Source organism: Berghia stephanieae, chromosome 7, assembly GCF_034508935.2.
Source record: "Berghia stephanieae isolate SIO BIC M18660-M18661 chromosome 7, UCSD_Bste_1.3, whole genome shotgun sequence".
Classification (NCBI taxonomy): Eukaryota; Metazoa; Mollusca; class Gastropoda; order Nudibranchia; family Aeolidiidae; genus Berghia; species Berghia stephanieae.
Genome location: NC_088366.1, coordinates 3,795,528 through 3,815,121, shown reverse-complemented (window position 1 = coordinate 3,815,121; position 19,594 = coordinate 3,795,528). Strand labels below are relative to the sequence as shown.

At 36.1% G+C, this 19,594-nt stretch overlaps 1 protein-coding gene across 1 annotated transcript in view; it reads right to left on the bottom strand.

Annotated features, from left to right (window-relative positions):
* Positions 1–3,066: 3,066 nt before the first annotated feature.
* LOC144976380 (coiled-coil domain-containing protein 102B-like) overlaps positions 3,067–19,594 on the bottom strand; it is a 23,082-nt gene continuing 6,554 nt past the window's right edge. Inside the window, exons 4-8 of the mRNA XM_078920641.1 lie at positions 13,884–14,000; positions 10,230–10,439; positions 9,313–9,483; positions 6,132–6,235; positions 3,067–4,432 (exon numbers count right to left, since the gene is read on the bottom strand). Of these exons, the coding sequence (XP_078776767.1) occupies positions 4,306–4,432; positions 6,132–6,235; positions 9,313–9,483; positions 10,230–10,439; positions 13,884–14,000 (729 nt within the window). The 3' untranslated portion in view covers positions 3,067–4,305. The remainder of the gene's footprint in view (positions 4,433–6,131; positions 6,236–9,312; positions 9,484–10,229; positions 10,440–13,883; positions 14,001–19,594) is intronic.

The window sequence follows — 19,594 nt, the reverse complement described above, 5'->3', positions numbered from 1 at the left end:
CTAAGCCCTTTGATAGCAACTTTGATATGTCGAGATATGTTTGGGAGGGCTAAGCCCTTTGATAGCAACTTTGATATGTCGAGATATGTTTGGGAGGGCTAAGCCCTTTGATAGCAACTTTGATATGTCGAGATATGTTTGGGAGGGCTAAGCCCTTTGATAGCAACTTTGATATGTCGAGATATGTTTGGGAGGGCTAAGCCCTTTGATAGCACTTTGATATGTCGAGATATGTTTGGGAGGGCTAAGCCCTTTGATAGCAACTTTGATATGTCGAGATATGTTTGGGAGGGCTAAGCCCCTTTTATAGCAACTTTGATATGTCGAGATATGTTTGGGAGGGCTAAGCCCTTTGATAGCAACTTTGATATGTCGGATATGTTTGGGAGGCTAAGCCCTTGATAGCAACTTTGATATGTCGATATTTTGGGGGGCTAAGCCCTTGTAGCAACTTTGATATGTCGAGATATGTTTGGAGGGCTAAGCCCTTTGATAGCAACTTGATATGTCGAGATAGTTTGGGAGGGCTAAGCCCTTTGATAGCAACTTTGATAGTCGAGATATGTTTGGAGGGCTAAGCCCTTTGATACAATTGATATGCAATATTTGGGAGGTAACCTTTAAGCAACTTTGATATGTCGAGATATGTTGAATGATAACAATAAATTTAATTAATATATATTTACTAACTATAAATTACTTTGAATTTTAACTTATAAATAATGTTTACACTGACAATTTGAGTATATTTCGAGTAGAACAACTATATCATTTGAGACTTATACAATAATTATTACTCTACAATTACAACAAACTATTAATATATTAATTATATATTAAAAAAAAAAAATAATTAATAAAAAATAATTAACAATAATCAATATTAAATTTAACAATTATATTAATATTATATTATAAATATAATATTAAATATAAATTATTAATTAAACTATAATTAATATAAATTTAAATATAAATTAATAATATTATAATAAAATAATAATATATAATATAAATTATAATAATATTTTATAATATAAATTAATAATATTTTATAATAAATTTATAATAAAATATAATAAACTAATAATATTATAATTATACAATAAAATATAAATTGATAATGATATTCAAATAAACTTATAAATTTAATAATATTATAGTACCATCAACGATATTCAAAGTTGGACTAACCCTAACACTAATATAATAATTAGCTAAACATGAAGAATTATAAAAGTTGGAAACCCAAGCAACTATATCAAATGTTAAAAAACAACTTTATAATCAGACTAGTTTGTGATCAAAGAACTTGATACAACAAATGAATATGAGAAGCTTTGATAACTTTATTCAAAAGCAACCCTTCAAGATATCAATAATTAGCTACCCAAACAATTGAATCAAAATTGGACAAACCATACTTGATATGAAATTACAAGCCCTATACAACTTTAACTCTATTTACTACTATCTAAGCAATATTGACACTTTAACAACTAATTAATAAGTCATCTACTTAGCTAAGCCCTTTGATAGCAACTTTGATATGTCGAGATATGTTTGGGAGGGCTAAGCCCTTTGATAGCAACTTTGATATGTCGAGATATGTTTTGGGAGGGCTAAGCCCTTTGATAGCAACTTTGATATGTCGAGATATGTTTGGAGGGCTAAGCCCTTTGATAGCAACTTTGATATGTCGAGATATGTTTGGGAGGCTAAGCCCTTGATAGCAACTATTGATATGTCGAGATATGTTTTGGGAGGGCTAAGCCCTTTGATAGCAACTTGATATGTCGAGATATGTTTGGGAGGGCTAAGCCCTTTGATAGCAACTTTGATATGTCGAGATATGTTTGGGAGGGCTAAGCCCTTTGATAGCAACTTGATATGTCGAGATATGTTTGGGAGGGCTAAAGCCCTTTGATAAGCAACTTTGATATGTCGAGATATGTTTGGAGGGCTAAGCCCTTTGATAGCAACTTTGATATGTCAGATAATGTTTGGAGGGCTAAGCCCTTTGATAGCAACTTTGATATGTCGAGATATGTTTGGAGGCTAAGCCCTTTGATAGCAACTTTGATATGTCGAGATATGTTTGGGAGGGCTAAGCCCTTTGATAGCAACTTTGAATATGTCGAATATTTTGGAGGGCTAAGCCCTTTGATAGCAACTTTGATAAAGTCGAGATATTTTGGGAGGGCATAAGCCTTGATAGCAACTTGATATTAGATATGTAGATTGGAGGGCTAAGCCCTTTGATAGCAACTTGATATGTCAGATATGTTTGGGAGGGCTAACCTTTGATAGCAATTATATATGTCAAACGAATATTTATGAAGATAACAATAACAATAATGATAATGAAAATAGATAATAAATAATGACTAATAATAATATATAACAATAATAATAATAATATACATAAAATAATAAAAATAATAAGCATAAGCCATAATAAAATGATAAAACTATAATATATAATAATTAATTAAAAATAATACATAATCACAATAATATATAAAATAAAAAATAACAAATAATAATAATAATAATAAAAATAATAACAATAATAATAAAATAATAATTAATAATAAATAATAATAATAAAAAATAAATAATAATAATCAATAATAATAATATAACAATCCAAATAAATAAAAACTTAATATCTCCATTGTATTTGACCATCAACGCCACCTATAAAACAAACATCAAGATGAAATTTCTAAGGAAAGAACATCATTAAATAAGTGTCCATCACACACTCACACAAAGAGATAATTTACAACAGAAAATAGATCATTTCTCAAGCCGAAACAAATCAAAACAAACAAACAAAATAATAAAATCAAACTAATTAAAATCACACTACTTAAAAACAAGATGGGATGGCATCAGACTGCCTTCCTCACTAAAAAAAAGACTTCAGCCAGGATACGGGCAAAACTAAAAAGAAATGGGCAATAGACTACTCATCCCACCCCCAACCATCCACAATTTAAAAAAAAAAAAACAAAAAAAAACACAACAGCAGTATCGGTATAATAAAATGATATATCAATCTTTGTCGCTTCAAAGTTTGATATTTATGAAATATCACAAAATATGAAAATATTGAATACACATCCACAATAATTAAAAAGATGAGAAAAAAAAAACAAGATCTTTCAAATGTTATAATACAATATAATATACAAAACGCACATCACAGACACTGTGTCAAAGATATGACAATTCCTGACAATAAAATGTATCTCCCACTAGGGGCGACCAAACCACACCAAATTTGTTGCAATACAAAACTGACATTTAGTTCACCTAAATAATCAAATTATTGTCACAAATTCTTTCCATTCTAAACCCTTGGAGTTGTGTCAAAATACCCATACACGGCAAGACTCTCCATCGGAATAAATCACCTTACCTCTTTCTATTAAAAATTCTTTCATTATCAGATTATAAATAAACTTTACCTTAAACATTAACTCCGTACCAAAGTCACAACAATATCTTGACAGCCTCAAAACGTTGACCCAGGACTGGGACCAGGTGGAAACAATTAACAACATGGATGGAGAGAGCAGATATACTCATCGACTATGACTGAATCACACAATTCTCAGCAAGCGTCATTCTGACTGCGAGGCTAACTACTACTACTACTACTACTACTACTACTACTACTACTACTACTACTACTACTACTAATACTACTACTACTACTACTACTACTACTAATACTACTACTACTACAACTACTACTAAACTTTAAAACTAGAAAAAAAAGAAACACTCACACAAATCACTCTGATTAGCTTGACCAATATCTACTACTTTCATTGTTTAAAATGTCCTCGATTCAAAAATACCTTTTGATATTTGAAAAACCCCTTTAATCTTTTTTCTCCTCTTCGGATGCGTGTGACCCTTTTCTTGTGATTCTTCCATTATCTGAGATCAGCAGACAAGCAACATAACAAATGCTATTCATTTATCATTCACTCATTTATTCATTCACACAAACATAAATTCATGCATTCATTCACACAAACATAAATTCATGCATTCATTCACACAAACATGCATTCATTGATTCATTCATTCACACAAACATAAATTCATGCATTCTTTCACACAAACATTCATTCATGGATTCATTCACACAAACATACATCCATTCATACCTTCATTCATACAGTCATTCATTCATTCAGACAAACATACATACATTCATTCATTCGTTCATACATTCATTTATTCATTCACACAAACATTCATACATTTATTCAGCTATTCATTCATTCATATATCGTCAAAATCATTTTCACTGTCGGCAAATTCGGCAGCCGAATCCTCCAGATTGAAAGACTTGAGACTGGTAGACCTGGGTGTGCCGGCACTGGCCACGTTGCCTCCTGGCCGTCGCAATCTACAACAAACAGAACATAAATATATAGCATTACTATAAATACAGGTCACAAGTAACACCTGGTCGTCCCAATCTACAACAAACAGAACATAAATATATAGCATTACTATACACACAGGTCACAAGTAACACCTGGTCGTTGCAATCTACAACAAACAGAACATAAATATACAGCATTACTATACATACAGGTCACAAGTAACACCTGGTCGTCACAATCTACAACAAACAGAACATAAATATACAGCATTACTATACATACAGGTCACGAGTAACACCTGGTCGTCGCAATCTACAACAAACAGAACATAAATATACAGCATTACTATACATACAAGTAACACCTGGCCATCGCAATCTACAACATAATATTAAAATAAAGCATTGTGATATATACAGTCGACTCTGCTTAATTGCACAACCTCGGGAGTTCAGGTTAGTGTGTCGTCAATAAAGCAGAGAAGCTAAAAATAGCATCTAAGCACCAGCTTTCATGTGGTGCCATTCATGAAGACATTCACTTCTGAGTTTTCTACGGGCTTGGGACCGACCATCACGTTATAGACATGACTTCATTAGAATTTTTATTTTTTATTTATTTATTTATTTATTTATATATTTATTTATTTATTTATTTATTTATATTTATTTATTATATTTTATTTATTTATATATTTATTTATTTATTTATATATTTATTTATTTATTTATATATTTATTTATTTATTTATTTATTTATTTATTTATTCATTTAGGTTGGGGTTTTTTTCTTCTTTTTTTTTTCTTATTTTTAATCTTTTCTTTTTCATGTTTTATCCACAACAAAATGTGACATTATTGCTTGTTAGAACAGGAATCGCAAAGCGTTAATTGCTTTCTATCCTGTGCCAATGTAGATCTTCTGTCAAGCGTTCTTCTTGGATGAAGTGGTGCAGTTTGTCTACCATGTCAAGTTTTTCAGTGTTTATCAGGGTGGTGTGTCACATTCCGATGACTCATCCTTGTCTTCATCCTCTAGGCATTGTCTTCTGTGTGGCTGAACGGAGTCCAGTGGTTCCTGAGATGTCAGTTTACCACTGATGGGTATGGTGTATTGTAGTCCAGTGTTACGAATTGATGGAATGTTTTGGCCGAAAAGTTGTGTGGAACGAAAACAGAATCGTTGGTTGTCACTTCAATCAATTAAGCGGAGATAGTGTGCAAATAAGCGTAGCAATTATATATAAAAAATTTTGTTTTTCGGGAATGTGCAGTGTATAAGTGGACTGTGCAATTAAGCAGAGTGAATTGTATTAATAAATAAGAATCTGGTACCTCTAAACTCACTGGAATGCCTTTTAATTAAAAGTCCTTCAAAGCCATAAGGCCCATAGAGCCAGAGTTTATCTCAGCTTCTATCGTGTGAAATGGACAATAGCAATTGCATGCTACCCTTTGGATAGGAGGCTAGTCTATTGCAAAGTAAAGTACTTTCCACCAGATCTAACAGACCCAGCTACCCAATCACTGCTGGGTGGACAGGAGGGATCAGAGAAAAAAAATCTCGACTGCACCCGGGATCGATCTCGATCACTTTGCGTGTGAAGCAAGTGCTCTATCAACTGAGCTATCGGGACCCCCACTGGAATGCCATGATATTGTCCAATTCGTATGGTGTACTTAATTGAAAATTTATGACCAACCAATTTGGATGTCTCACCTCAATTGTAAATGATTGACTTGTACTTGCAGCCCGTCCACTTGTTCCTGTAACTCGTCATTCGTACGCTGAGCCTTACGGACAGCATTGGTCTGGCTGTCAACCTAAAAAACATAAGATAAGATTATGTAAGGTTATGTAATATAGTTATGTAAACATAAGATAAGATAGGTTATGTAATATAGTTATGTAAACATAAGATAAGATAGGTTATGTAATATATTTATGTAAACATAAGATAAGATAGGTTATGTAATATAGTTATGTAAACATAAGATAAGATAGGTTATGTAATATAGTTATGTAAACATAAGATAAGATAGGTTATGTAATATAGTTATGTAAACATAAGGGAAATAATCATGTATCAGTGCTTCCTCCAAGAAATTGTCAAAAAGGAGGGTCCGCTCTCCCTGAAAATTTTAAAAATTGACATGCAATTAGAGCCATTTGGAGCCACTTTGGCATCAAAATTATGATTTTTGTTAAGCACTCCAATAAAAAAAATGTTCTTGTAATCTTCCGCGGATATTTCTCTTGGTTTTCGACAAGTGCGGATTTTTCACGGATCATTAAAAATGCGGAAATCCGCATAAAAACGGAAAAGAGGAAGCACTGTTGTATGACGTCAACCTGAAGAATATAAGATAAGATAGGTTCTGTAATATAGTTATGTAAACATAAGAGAAATGATCATGTATGACCGTTTATGTATATATTGTGTGAATGATGTACCTTTAATATTCAGAAATACGTGCCACTATTATCCTCTACTACATAGACCCATGCCTTACAAAATGATCCTTTCTCCTTATCATGCAAGCTCAGAAGACACCAGCAAAGCATCATCTTTCAACTAAGAATACAACACATACCGCTCAACAACCATTTAAGCAAAATTACAAAAGACACATCCCCTTCCTGCCCCCTATGTCAACACCCCAATGAAACAGTAACACACCACTTGCTTGAATGTCAACCTCTTGAAGACCTGAGATGCACATTCCTCCCACCAAATCCAAGCATCAGTAACACACTTTATAGTCACCTGGAACAACTACAACAGACGTCTAACTTCTACGTCATGGCACAAGACCGAAGGGCTAGAGCTCAGGTGGTCGCTGGTTCGGATAAGTAAGTTCTTATCATGCAACTTACAAGACGTTGTTCTGTGATACTTTTTTGTAATGCCACCCCACGTGCTTACGCATGCACCTGTTTACATGCGTAAGCTACTCAGAATAAAATGGATGGATAGAATAAAAAATGAAGAAGTATGGAAAAGAACACAGCAGAAACCAGTAGGAGAGGATATAGGAAGAAGACGATGGAGGTGGATTGGACACACGCTTAGAAAGAATGACTCAACTATAACAAAGAAAGTATTGGACTGGAACCCTCAGGGCAGAAGATCAAGGGGAAGGCCACGAGGAACATGGAGAAGAATTAAAGAAGCTGATATACAGAGAAGTGGTAAGACCTGGAATGAGATAAAAAAGTTGGCTCAGGATAGAGAAGGATGGAAACTGTTTGTCTGTGGCCTATACCCTGACCCAGGGTGAAAAAGGCAATGATGATGATGATGACCCCACGTGCATGGCAGGTTGGATAAGATAAGGTACGATAAGATAAACTTCAACAATCCAAAGAGGAAATTATATTATGTTTTGTACACGGCAAGTTAAGAAATTAAGGAGCAGGCACCGGTATAAGATAAAGATCTGACCAAGTGTGTATGAAAGGTGTCAGACAAAGCAAGTAAGAAAATGACAAGACAAATACCATCCCATAAAAAATCAGTCTACCTTGACTGGGGATTGAACCTCAGACCTTCTGATTACCGGTAATCGGCTGGCAAAACTACACATCACATGTATTAGGTAATGGAATGGGGAAGGAGTTCATTTAATCTTCCTATTTAGTTCTCTTTTAAGAAAAAAAAAATTTTTTAATTTTTAATTGAGCTTTATATAGCGCAATATCCACTGAAATGTGCTCAAAGCGCTTTACAAGGGGTCCCTGGTCAACAGCAACATTTAACATGTAGGACGGGACACGACGCCTGTTAGGCGATATTACAATTTTTCGGACAAATACAACGCTTGTACTCATTTTACACCTGAGTACGGTGAGAGAATGTGAGTTAAGAGCCTTTTCCAAGGACTCAACTATGCGCCGAGCACGAGGCTCGAACCCAGGACCTTCCGATCCGAAAGCGAGTGTCATACCACTAGACCACATAGCCGCACAATCATTAGCAACCATTAAAATTAAGAATCACCATGGGTGCCAGCAGGAAGAAGTGCTGAAGCCTGAAACTAAAATCTCGACACTTTGCCAAACCTGAAAATGTTCCTACTGAAAATGCGACCTAAACTTTACTCTTTATTTCATCACCGTTTTTGTTTGTTTGTTGCTTTAGGTCTCTTCCAACACAATTGAGGTTATATGAGAGACCACTGAAACAAAAAAACAAGCAATCTAACAAAAATAGTACAAATGTAAATCAATCATAACCTAAAGATATCATAAGCTAAATTATAAATAACCAAGAACAAACAGGCAGAAGATTTACAGAAAAAAATATCCCCTGTCAAAAATACAATCACAAACCAAAGAAGCAGGATAGGCTAGTAAAGAGAAGAAGAAACGACATCACTATCGGATCGTACACCCATGCGAACATCATAGGTATATGATTCAAGGGTGATGCTCCCATCCAACCACCCGCATCACCGTTTTTATACCCTTATTAAATGATTACACAGCAAATATATTGATACAATAAGGAAATTAATTTGATTTTAAAACCAACTTATAATACATAGTGAAATACTCACAGTGCAGTTGTCTCTCTCTAGGGGAGCCAAAGAACAGAGAGAGACAGAGAGTACCAGAGGTACTCCCTCAACATTTACTCAAAACACTGAAACTGAAACCGGAGGTATTTGACTTCGAAATATCGCAAAACCAGAATTCCGAAATGAACCGGAAAACTGGCACCCATGAGAATCACCTTTTTAAACCACCACCCCTCCTCCCCGCCATTTCTTTTCTTCTTACCTTTTCACCATTTTTGAAAATCAAAATTTTAGAGACAATGGTGGAATATAGGGGAAAGGAAGAGTGAAAATAGGAAAGGATTCCACCAAAAGTGGAAGGGTTGCCAGATATGCCTTACCTCATCTTCAGCAGATGCCAGATCATGTTTGAGTTCATCAATCCGTCCCCTCAACTTCCGGACTTCGGCCTCGTACTGCTCCGCCCTCCGTTTGTTGTGGTCCAACTCTGTGCTTCGATCACCCAGTGCTTTCTTCAGCTTGGAGTTGATGTGCTTCAGCTCGGACAGTTCCTGGAAAACCAAAAACGTTCTATCATCCGCTATGGGGGGAATTGGATTTATCATTGATCCTATCGTATCCAACACTGTGATTACTATAAGGACAATTTAGACGTGAAAAAAAAACATTTTTTTAATGAGCATTTATATAGTGCAATATCCACTAAACATGCTAAAAACGCTTTACATGATGTCCCTAGCCAAATATGTAGGACGAGACATGATGCCTGTTAGGCGATATTACATTCTTTTTTGCGGACAAAGACAACACTGTTTATGGCAAGGTACTCATTTTATACCTGAATACAGTGAAAGAATGTGTTAAGATGACTGATTCATCTTAACAACGCCACTACCACATTATCTCAATCGTCTGTAGTGTTTCATTCATCCTGTTATGTCGATAAAGGGGAAACCTGAAACTTCCATTTTATCTGTTTTCGTAAATTAATTTGAAGCTTACATTCAACTTCATATTATTATTTATTTGTATAGATAGTTTGAAGATGACGTCACTCAGGTCTTTGTTATTGTTTTTTGCCATCCGCGTTTATGAGTAATGCTCACTGAACTGTATAAACTTGACTATTAACGTTCATGGATACACACAGTTTTGTGTGTTGGTCCTTTATACTTCTAGATGGCAATGTTATGAACTTCTTAGCCAAGCGCATACTATCTATAGAACCAAGCTGCTGGTTGCTGGGCAGACGTGACATCAGACTATTGAATCCTATTTCATTAATTCCAACACTGACCTTTGTCCTTTCCCCCAATTCAAACTGCAGCGTCTTCATGTCCATGTTGGCCATAGAACTGGACGCCTGGGTCCGTTTCTCCAGCTCCTCCTCCAAGTCCTTGACCTGAGCCCGTAGCTTCTTGTTGTCTCTTTCCATCAGCAGCTTCTCCGACTCCAGCCTCTCCCGCTTTCCCCACTCGCTGGCGTTCTCAGCCTGAAGCCTCTCCAGCTACACGGGACAACATTAAAATTAAAGCCATCATCAAAAACAAACAAATTTGAACTTTTATATAACGTAATTTTAAAAAAAAATCTTTTACTCTACATCAACATCACGTGGCCTCCTCTGCCTCCAAAACGGTATTGCGGTAAAATCAGATGGGGAATCAGAGGAATTTTAACATTAAGATGTCAAGAATTATGAAAATTAAAAACTTAAACTTGGAGCTTTTACTTTTATACAGTGCAATGTCCACTAAACATGCTCAAGGCGCTTTATAAGGGGTCCCTGGCCAACAGCAACATTTAACAGGTAGGACGGGACACGGCGCCTGTTAGGCAGCAATATTACAATTTTTTGGACAGAGACAACGCTGTTAACGGCCTGGTACTCATTTTACACCTGATTACGTGAGAGATGTGAGTAAAGAACCTTTTCCAAGATTCAACCATGCCAGAGGTGAGAATGACTGGTCACTAAAAAGGAGGAAATTTTTCAGCGCTAGATCAAGAACCATCCATGCAAAAAGGATATGATCCACTTTATAGATTTAGGTTTGTCTGACAGAAGGAAAGATAGTGTGTGTTTGTGTGTGTGTGTTTTGTTTGTTTGTTTTTAAGGGTTTACGGCGCTTGCATCACATTTAGGTTATATCAACGCCAGTAAAAAGGAAGAAAATGGGATAGTAAAAAGTTCTAGAAATACAATTAAAGCACCCAAGAAAAAGTAAGACATAGGGGAACGGAACAAAAAGGGATCAGATGTAGATTCAAAGAGCAAACCACCAATGTACTTTGTTTGAGATCACCTATAAGTCTCATCCGGGCACAAAGAGGAATACACTCAAATGCTTACATTATATACATTCAAAATAACAAATATACTAATACATAACAGAGAGATGATTTACAAGGAAAAAAATATAATATCCCAAAACAATAACTGTGCATTTGACTGTTTCCCTTCCAGTTAGGACTCTGGCCAGGGCCAGGACAAAACCAAGTAATCTCATTCCAAGACAAAGACAGAAAGCATGTTGGAAAACTGTTATAAGGGGATAGAAGACATAGTATGTACCCCCTTGCCCACTATGGGAGGTCAGGAACCCCACCCAGGTGTGTATGTGTGTGTGTGTGTGTGTGTGTGTGTGTGTGTGTGTGTGAGAGAGACAGAAAGACAGAGTAAGAGAGAGAGAGAGAGAGACTGCTCAAAGTGAATATAGTGATAGGTACAGAGAGATTAAAGTAAAAATAACCGAGGTTAAAGTACTGAGTGAACGTCATTGTTAGGTGTGTATGTGCTTTATTTGTTAATCGTAAATATTAAGTTAACATATGTTTCATGTTGGCAATTGCCAGGAAATTAACATTTTAATTGAATCCTCGAGAGAGAGAGAGAGAGAGAGAGAGAGAGAGAGAGAGAGAGAGAGAGAGAGAGAGAGAGAGAGAGAGAGAGAGAGAGAGAGAGAGAGAGAGAGAGGAGAAAGAGAGAGAGAAGAGAGACAAGGAGAGAGAGAGAGAGAGAGAGAGAGAGAGAGAGAGAGCGTCAAAGTGAATCTAGTGATGAGTACAGAAAGATGAAAGTGAAAAATTAACGAGACTTAAGAACTGAGTGAATTTTATTGATTTGTGTGTGCACGTGTATATGTTTGTAGGTCATTTCAGCGGCACTTAAAATATATATGGGGCTGTAAAAAAAATATAGATTTAAGTAAGATCAAAAGCACCGGAGAAAAAGTGACTGGTTCAAATAGGGCTCACAAACGGACTCCAAGATCAAACTATCAATGTAGTTAGTTTGAGGTCACCTAAAAGTCTCACCAAGACACAAGCACAGAATCCTTGTGAGAGAAATACAAAACTTAGAACAACAAATCTAACGTCACACACAAGAGAAATGATATACGAGAACAAGCATATCATCTCCCAAAAACAACTATACATTTAATTGTTTCCCTCCCTGCCAATAAATCTGGCCATGAAAAGGATCAAGCCAAGACAAAGGCAGAAAGCAACTCTGATACATGCAAGTCAAAAGATCCCACCAGGAAGATAATGTGATAGTGGTGCTTGCACTAGAGGCGGTACTGATGATGATGGGATAGTTGCTGTCGTAGTGGTGGTAGTTATGGTAGAGATGGTGATGATGTCATGATGGTTCAGGGGTGAGAATGACTGGTCACAAAAATGGAATTCAAGACCTATCTATGCGACGATAACGTATAAATTTGAATTTCATAAAAAATTTACTGAGATGCAATCAAAAATGTGTCTCGCAATAATTTCTGACACCACTTGGAGGAATTTCAAAAGTTGAAAGTGTAATTACAACATATTGTAGTAGTAGTAAGAAAAGATGGCGGTAGGGATGATGCTGTGGTGGTGGTTGTAGTAGGGCCGTGATAAGGATGATGATATGGTGGTTGTAGCTGTAGAGGTGTTGGGAATGATGGTGTGGTGGTGGTTGTAATAGTTGTGGTAGGGATGATGTGGGGTGGTTGTAGTAGTGATAGTTGGGATGATGTGGTGGTGGAGGATGTAGTTGTATTGATAGTAGGAATGATGATATGGTGGTGGTTGTTGTAGTAGTGGTGGTAGGGATGATGATGTGATGGTAGTTGTAGTAGTAGTGGTTGTAGCTGTAGTGGTGGTGGTGGTAGAGATGATGATTTGGTGGTGGTTGTAGGTAGTAGTAGTGGTGGTGGGGATGATGATGTGGTGGTGGTTGTAGTAGTAATAGTGATAGGAATGATGATGTGATGGTTGTTGTAGTATAGGTGGTGGTTGTAAAAGTAGTGGTGATAGGGATGTTGATGTAGTGGTTGTGGTGAGTCTTTTTAAAAGGCGGAAAAGTGATGGTGATGGGCGGAGATAAACCATCATTTAGGCGGAAATCCGCCTTTAGGCGGAAGATTCTCAGCCCTGCATGCACCGAAGCGAGGCTCGAACCCAGGACCTTCCGATCTGAGAGCGAGTGTCAGACCACAAAACCACATAGCCGTACAAATATAGCAATGTGACAGCAATGAAAAAAAAAATGAAATATGTTATTTACAAAAAAAACATAACCCAATCATTGGGACTTGTGTAAAGGCAGTAAACTTCTTAACTCACTCAACCCTAACACCGACTATATCCGTAGTTTACCCGGGTTACCCCATGCCTATAATATATTACATTTTTCTGAGACAAATTATAGGCATAGTATCAAAGCTAATGTTTTTAGTTTTTGCATGTTAATGATAGTTGAAGAAAACTATCTATGTACATACTCATTTTTTATACATTTTTTCCCCAATTTTTAAAAGTAGCAAAAATGGCTAGGATTGAGTGAGTTAATCAAAATGGTGGCAAAATTTTTTTTTTTTTTTAAAGCCTATTGACTGGGCTAAGAGGTCTTGAACCCTGTCACAGGTCATGACCTCTCAGGCCAATCCATAAACTATCTTCTTACCTCCCGTCTGAGGTCAGTGACATGTCTGTCCATTGAAGACCTGCTATGGGATTCATCCTCCAGGTCGATGGAAAGACGATTCAATTCGTCTCGGTGTTTTTCTCTAGAGGCATCCAGCTAGTAGAAGAGAGACAGCAAAGAAGACGAGTAGAATAAGTTTGTTTTTTGTTTTTCAGGGTTTTGCAGCGCTTGCAACACATTAAGGTCATATCAGCGCCAGTAAAAAGGAAGAAAATGGGACTGTAAAAAGTCCTAGAATTACAATTAAAGCACAAAAGAAAAGGTAAGACAAAGGGGAATTGGTTCAAATAGGGAATAGATGTAGATTCCAAGAGCACACCGTCAAAGTACTTAGTTTGAGATCACCTAAAAGTCTCATCTAGACACAAGCACAGGTCCCAACTAAGAGGAATACACTCAAATGTTTACCAATCATATAATATAATATGTAAACTAAACATAATACAATGCATAACAGAGAGATGATTTACAAGGAAAAAAATTTCATCTCCAAAACTATAACTATACATTCGACTGTTTCCCTCCCAGCTAAGGAACTCCGGCAAGGATCAAGACAAAACTAAGTAATCTCATTCCAAGACAATTACAGGAAACAATTGGAAAACGGGTATGGGGGGATAGAAGACACAGCATGTACCTCCCTGCCCACGATGGGAGGTAGAATAAGTCATGAAATTGACAGTAAATATAAGTAACAGTAACAATCATGTCAGAATGGCCATCCTTAACAATGACAAGAATATAAAAGTATGCGTTCTTCACTCTAATCAATCACGACAAACAAATTGAAGGCTTCAACTTCTTTCAACTGTTTTAAATGAAATGGAGATATTGCGTTAACCCTCTCCTTACCAACCATAGGAAAATCATCACATTCGTTACGATTCAACCAGCACTTTTAGCATTCAGATTTCTTTTGTGAATCACACAATTTAACGACAAATGTTTTATTATAGCTATAAAAACGTGACACTGTGTTGTAGGTTTTAATTTGCTGATCAATATTATGCTTAAACTGTATTTGTTGATTTTCTGTTTGAGTCAGAATAAACTATTTTTGCGTTGGGTGGGTGTGATATTTTGGGAAAAATTCTGAAAATGGCTGGTAAGGAAAGGGTTGAAGTAACACCTACCCCCCTCCACCCAGCCCTATTGGGTGTTCGTGCAGCCAAGAGACTGAAGTGCACCAGATGAAGACTCAGTAAGTATCAATCCAGGACACAGTTGAGATTTTTTTTGGACACTCTTCCCACTCAGCAGTGATTGGATAGCTGGGTCTATTTTATATCTGGCAGAAGCACTTTACGACAAACTAGTTTTCTATCTAATGGGTAGCAAACAATTGCAACTTGTCTGTTTAATATTATAGAAACCAGAATAAACTTTGGGTCCATGGGCCTTCAGACTCTGAGGACTCCACTATTTAAACGGTGGACCTTAACAAGTTTGCCAGAGAGGACAGGCATGATGTGACGCAGGCATCTGTTCTATTTCTGCTACAACTCATTTGGTGATGACTGTCAGATCTGAATCTGACTTCTTTTTTTCCTAACGCTAATCTCGCTGCATTGTTCTTAATGACTTTTAATGATTTTAGTTTGTCATTTGTTATGCCTGATAATATTGAATCACAGCTGTTAAGTTTGGAAGATATCAGTTTTTGGCATGGAGCCGAATGTTACAAATTTTCTTTAATTCAAATAACAAGCTGATATTTTAATTAAAATGATTGAAAACTACGAAACTTTTCATTATTGTTCACAATTTTGATGGAGTCACCTTTTCAAGAAAACTTACTCGTGTTTATTTATATATGATTGAACTCAAGATAAACACAGGGAACTCATTGATGGAATAAAATGTATACAATATCACATGACATTTGAGGAATGGTATCTTGCATATACATAATACTGATTCATTACTTTTATTACCATGTTCAATGTGCTTTACAATTTTTCTTTCTCAAGGTAGATAACAGAAACATAAAATACAACATATGCATTCTTTTAAGAAGAAAAAAAAAAAGAGCTTTTTTTATAGTGCAAAGCGCTTTATAACGAGTCTCAAGCAACATTTAACATGTAGAGAAAGCCATGAGGTTTGTAAAGTGCTATTTTCCAATTTTGTTTTTTTCGACAGAACACACTGTTACTAGCCAAGTATTCATTTCAGACATTGCAGTATAGTGAAAAAAGGTAAGTATGTAAAGCCTTTTCAAAGGACCCAATTTTGCACCACCACCCACAGCAAGACTCAAACCAGAGACTTACAGGTCAAAAGTCAAGTGTCATACCACAGGACAACAAAGGCAAATATAATTTTAGGCTCTATAGTTCATTTCACAATTCATATCAAAGCTTAGATGTGTTTATCTTTAAAACTGTTTGTTGTATTGCGGTGACATTTTACATGGCTATCACATATATATCCAATGTTTTTGTCTTTAAGGGTTTTACGGCGCTTGCAACACATTAAGGTCAAATCAGCGCCAGTAAAAAGGAAGAAAATGGGATAGTAAAAAGTTCTAGAATTACAATTAAAGCACCCAAGAAAAGGTAAGACAAAGGGGAATTTGTTCAAATAGGAAACAGATGTAGATTCCAAGAGCACACTATCAAAGTACTTAGTTTGAGATCACCTAAAAGTCTCATCCAGACACAAGCACATGTCCCAACTAAGAGAGATGCACTCAAATGCTTACAAATCATATATAACATGTAAACAAAACAATACAGTGCATAACAGAGAGATAATTTACAAGGAAAAAAATATCATCTCCCAAAACTCTAACTAAACATTTGACTGTTTCCCTCCCAGCCAGGGTATCCGGCCAGGACCAGGACAAAACCAAGTAATCTCATTCCAAGACAAAGACAGAAAGCATGTTGGAAAACAGATATAAAGGGATAGAAGACACAGTATGTACCCCTCCCCCCCCTGCCCACTATGGGAGGTCAGGAGCCCCACCCAGATATATATCCAAGACCAAACAAAAAATATTATTATTAAATTCTAGATCTATAAAACAAGAATTTTTCCTCTTAAAGTTATATTAAAAAAGTCCAATTATGACAGGGACAACAAAAATTACATGAAAGTTTACTGTACAGCAAATAACAAAATAATATTCTACATGATTTTCTTATTTTAAAAAAATCTAACACGACCCGTGAACATTCACTCAATTCACATGCACCTCATACCCAGGTCTTGACAATGACACAGACAAGATCAAAGCCTCAAAGTTAAATCATGACCATTGTAATATTTGTCATTTATTTTTTCATTCATTTAAAAAAAGTAGTCCTTCAGAGACATTAGGCTCATGGAGCCGGAGTTTATCCCGGTTTCTTTAGCGTGAAACGGACAATAGCAATTACCTGCTACTCTTTGGATAGGACTCTAGTCTATCGCAAAGTACTTTCCACCGGATCTAACAGACCCAGCTACCCATTCACTGCTGGGTAGACAGGGGGATCAGAAAAAAATCTCGATCTTGGTCCCTACGCGTGTGAAGCGAGTGCTCTACCAACTGAGCTACCGGGACCCCCTCATTCATAAAACCAGAGGCTTAAGGTTATTACATCCGCTTTTTAGACATTCCAACTTTCCATTCTGATGTTTTCAACAATGGATTTGAAATGCAATACAGGGACATTGATAAGCATTGCTTTGTAATGGATAAGACAGGAGCGATTGTATAAGAAAAGTTTAAACTATGCATGCGATATCGACAGACGGGTAATGGAGCAATGGATTTCGTTGTTCTACAACATCAAATACAAGGTTTCCAACTCAGAACATTACATCTGACCTTTGAAGAACCGAGAAACTAAAAGAAAAAGCCTTATTCGAGGGGGTCATCATCTTGTGCGTATACATGGTTTTGAAATCCTGATAATCTACTTAAAGTCAAGGGTAACACACAACACAATGTAGTGATGAACCTACTCAGTGCTATGCATTTGTCCTTTGAACTGTCATATGCATTTTTTGCGGCCGCAAATATCAGGGTGATCTGCAAATTTTGGCAAATTTCCCAAAATTGGCAAATTGTGGCAAATTTTTGGAAAATTGGCAAATCGCGTGGCAAATTTTGGGAAAAAAAAAAAGAAGCGAAAACAAAATAACGAAGAAAAAAGTGCGAAACTTGAGAAATGTTGCAGCTTTGCCTGAGCCCAAACCAAGGGAAGCTACTCTCTACAGATAATGATCCTTTAAAATCTTTGTAACAACGCTGTTCACAGTCATTTCATTTCTCAAGTCAAATAAATCGAGTCACTTACACTTCCAACTTCAGTCATGGATCGTTTCGTCAAAAAATCTTCATATAAGGACCCAATTTTTTGGCAAATTTTGGTCTTTTTGGCAAATTTCTTGGCAAATTTTGGGGGGTTTTTTGGCAAATTTTAGGTCCCAATTTGGCAAAAAATGCAGATGACAGTTTGAAGAACAGAGAAAATAAATGTGAGGGAGGGTTATCATCTTGTGCGTATACATGGTTTTGAAATCCTGATAATCTACTTAAAGTCAAGGGTAACACACAACACAATGTAGTGACCCACCTACTCAGTGCTATGCATTTGTCCTTTGAAGAACAGAGAAAATAAATGTGAGGGAGGGTTATCATCTTGTGCATACACACGGTTTTGAAATCCTGATAATCTACTTAAAGTCAAGGGTAACACACAACACATTGACACATATGTAGTAATCCAACAACTCAATATAGGACAATAACAGAGTAAATCATTTGCACAAAAAAAGTAAATCTAAAGCTAAATTGACCAGAAATGAGAAATTTCCGTTGTCCGCAGCTTAAAAATGGTTTAATTGAGCTTTTATATAGCGCAATATCCACTAAAAGTGCTCAAAGCAACACTTAACATTTACGACGGGACATGACACCTGTTAGACAACATTACAATTTTCCGGACAAATACAACGCTTGTACTCATTTTACACCTGAGTACGGTGAGAGAATGAAAGTAAAGAGCCTTTTCCAAGGACTAAACTATGCACCGAGCGAGGCTCGAACCCAGGACCTTCCGATTCGAAAGTGAGTGTCATACCACTAGACCACAACGCCGCAAATGATATTCATTTTCCTCCATGAAGAGAAAAAATCAAATCCATGTCTCCTATTTTGGACTATAAATTCAATTGTCAGTGGACAATTCACTCTGACATAATACTGTTTAGAGACAGCGTGTCACATAAGAACTGACCAATCACAAACAAACACCTGGTCAATGAATCATCAAACATAAAAACATCAGTAAAACCAAAAACTAGAAGTGCCTAAATGAGTCAATAAAATGGAGAAGAAGATAAAGGGAGTAAACACGAAATATATATATATAATATGTGTTTACTTGAAAAAGGCCAAAGTCCGAAACATCATTTGTTTTGTGTTTTTCCCTTATTTATGAGTCACATTTACTCCCTTTATCTTTCTCTACATAAATACATTACCCCACAGAATCTTGAAAAAAAATTCTTGGTATTTTGATAAACACAACATGGGGAGGTGCGACGTTCAAAACGTGTGAAGAATCTTTTTCATCATTCAGAGAAAACTCTTAATTTTTTTTCAGTTATTTATTTATTCAGCGAGATAAAGAAGAAATTACTTGTGCGACTATGTGGTCTAGTGGTATGACACTCACTTTTGGATTGGAAAGTCC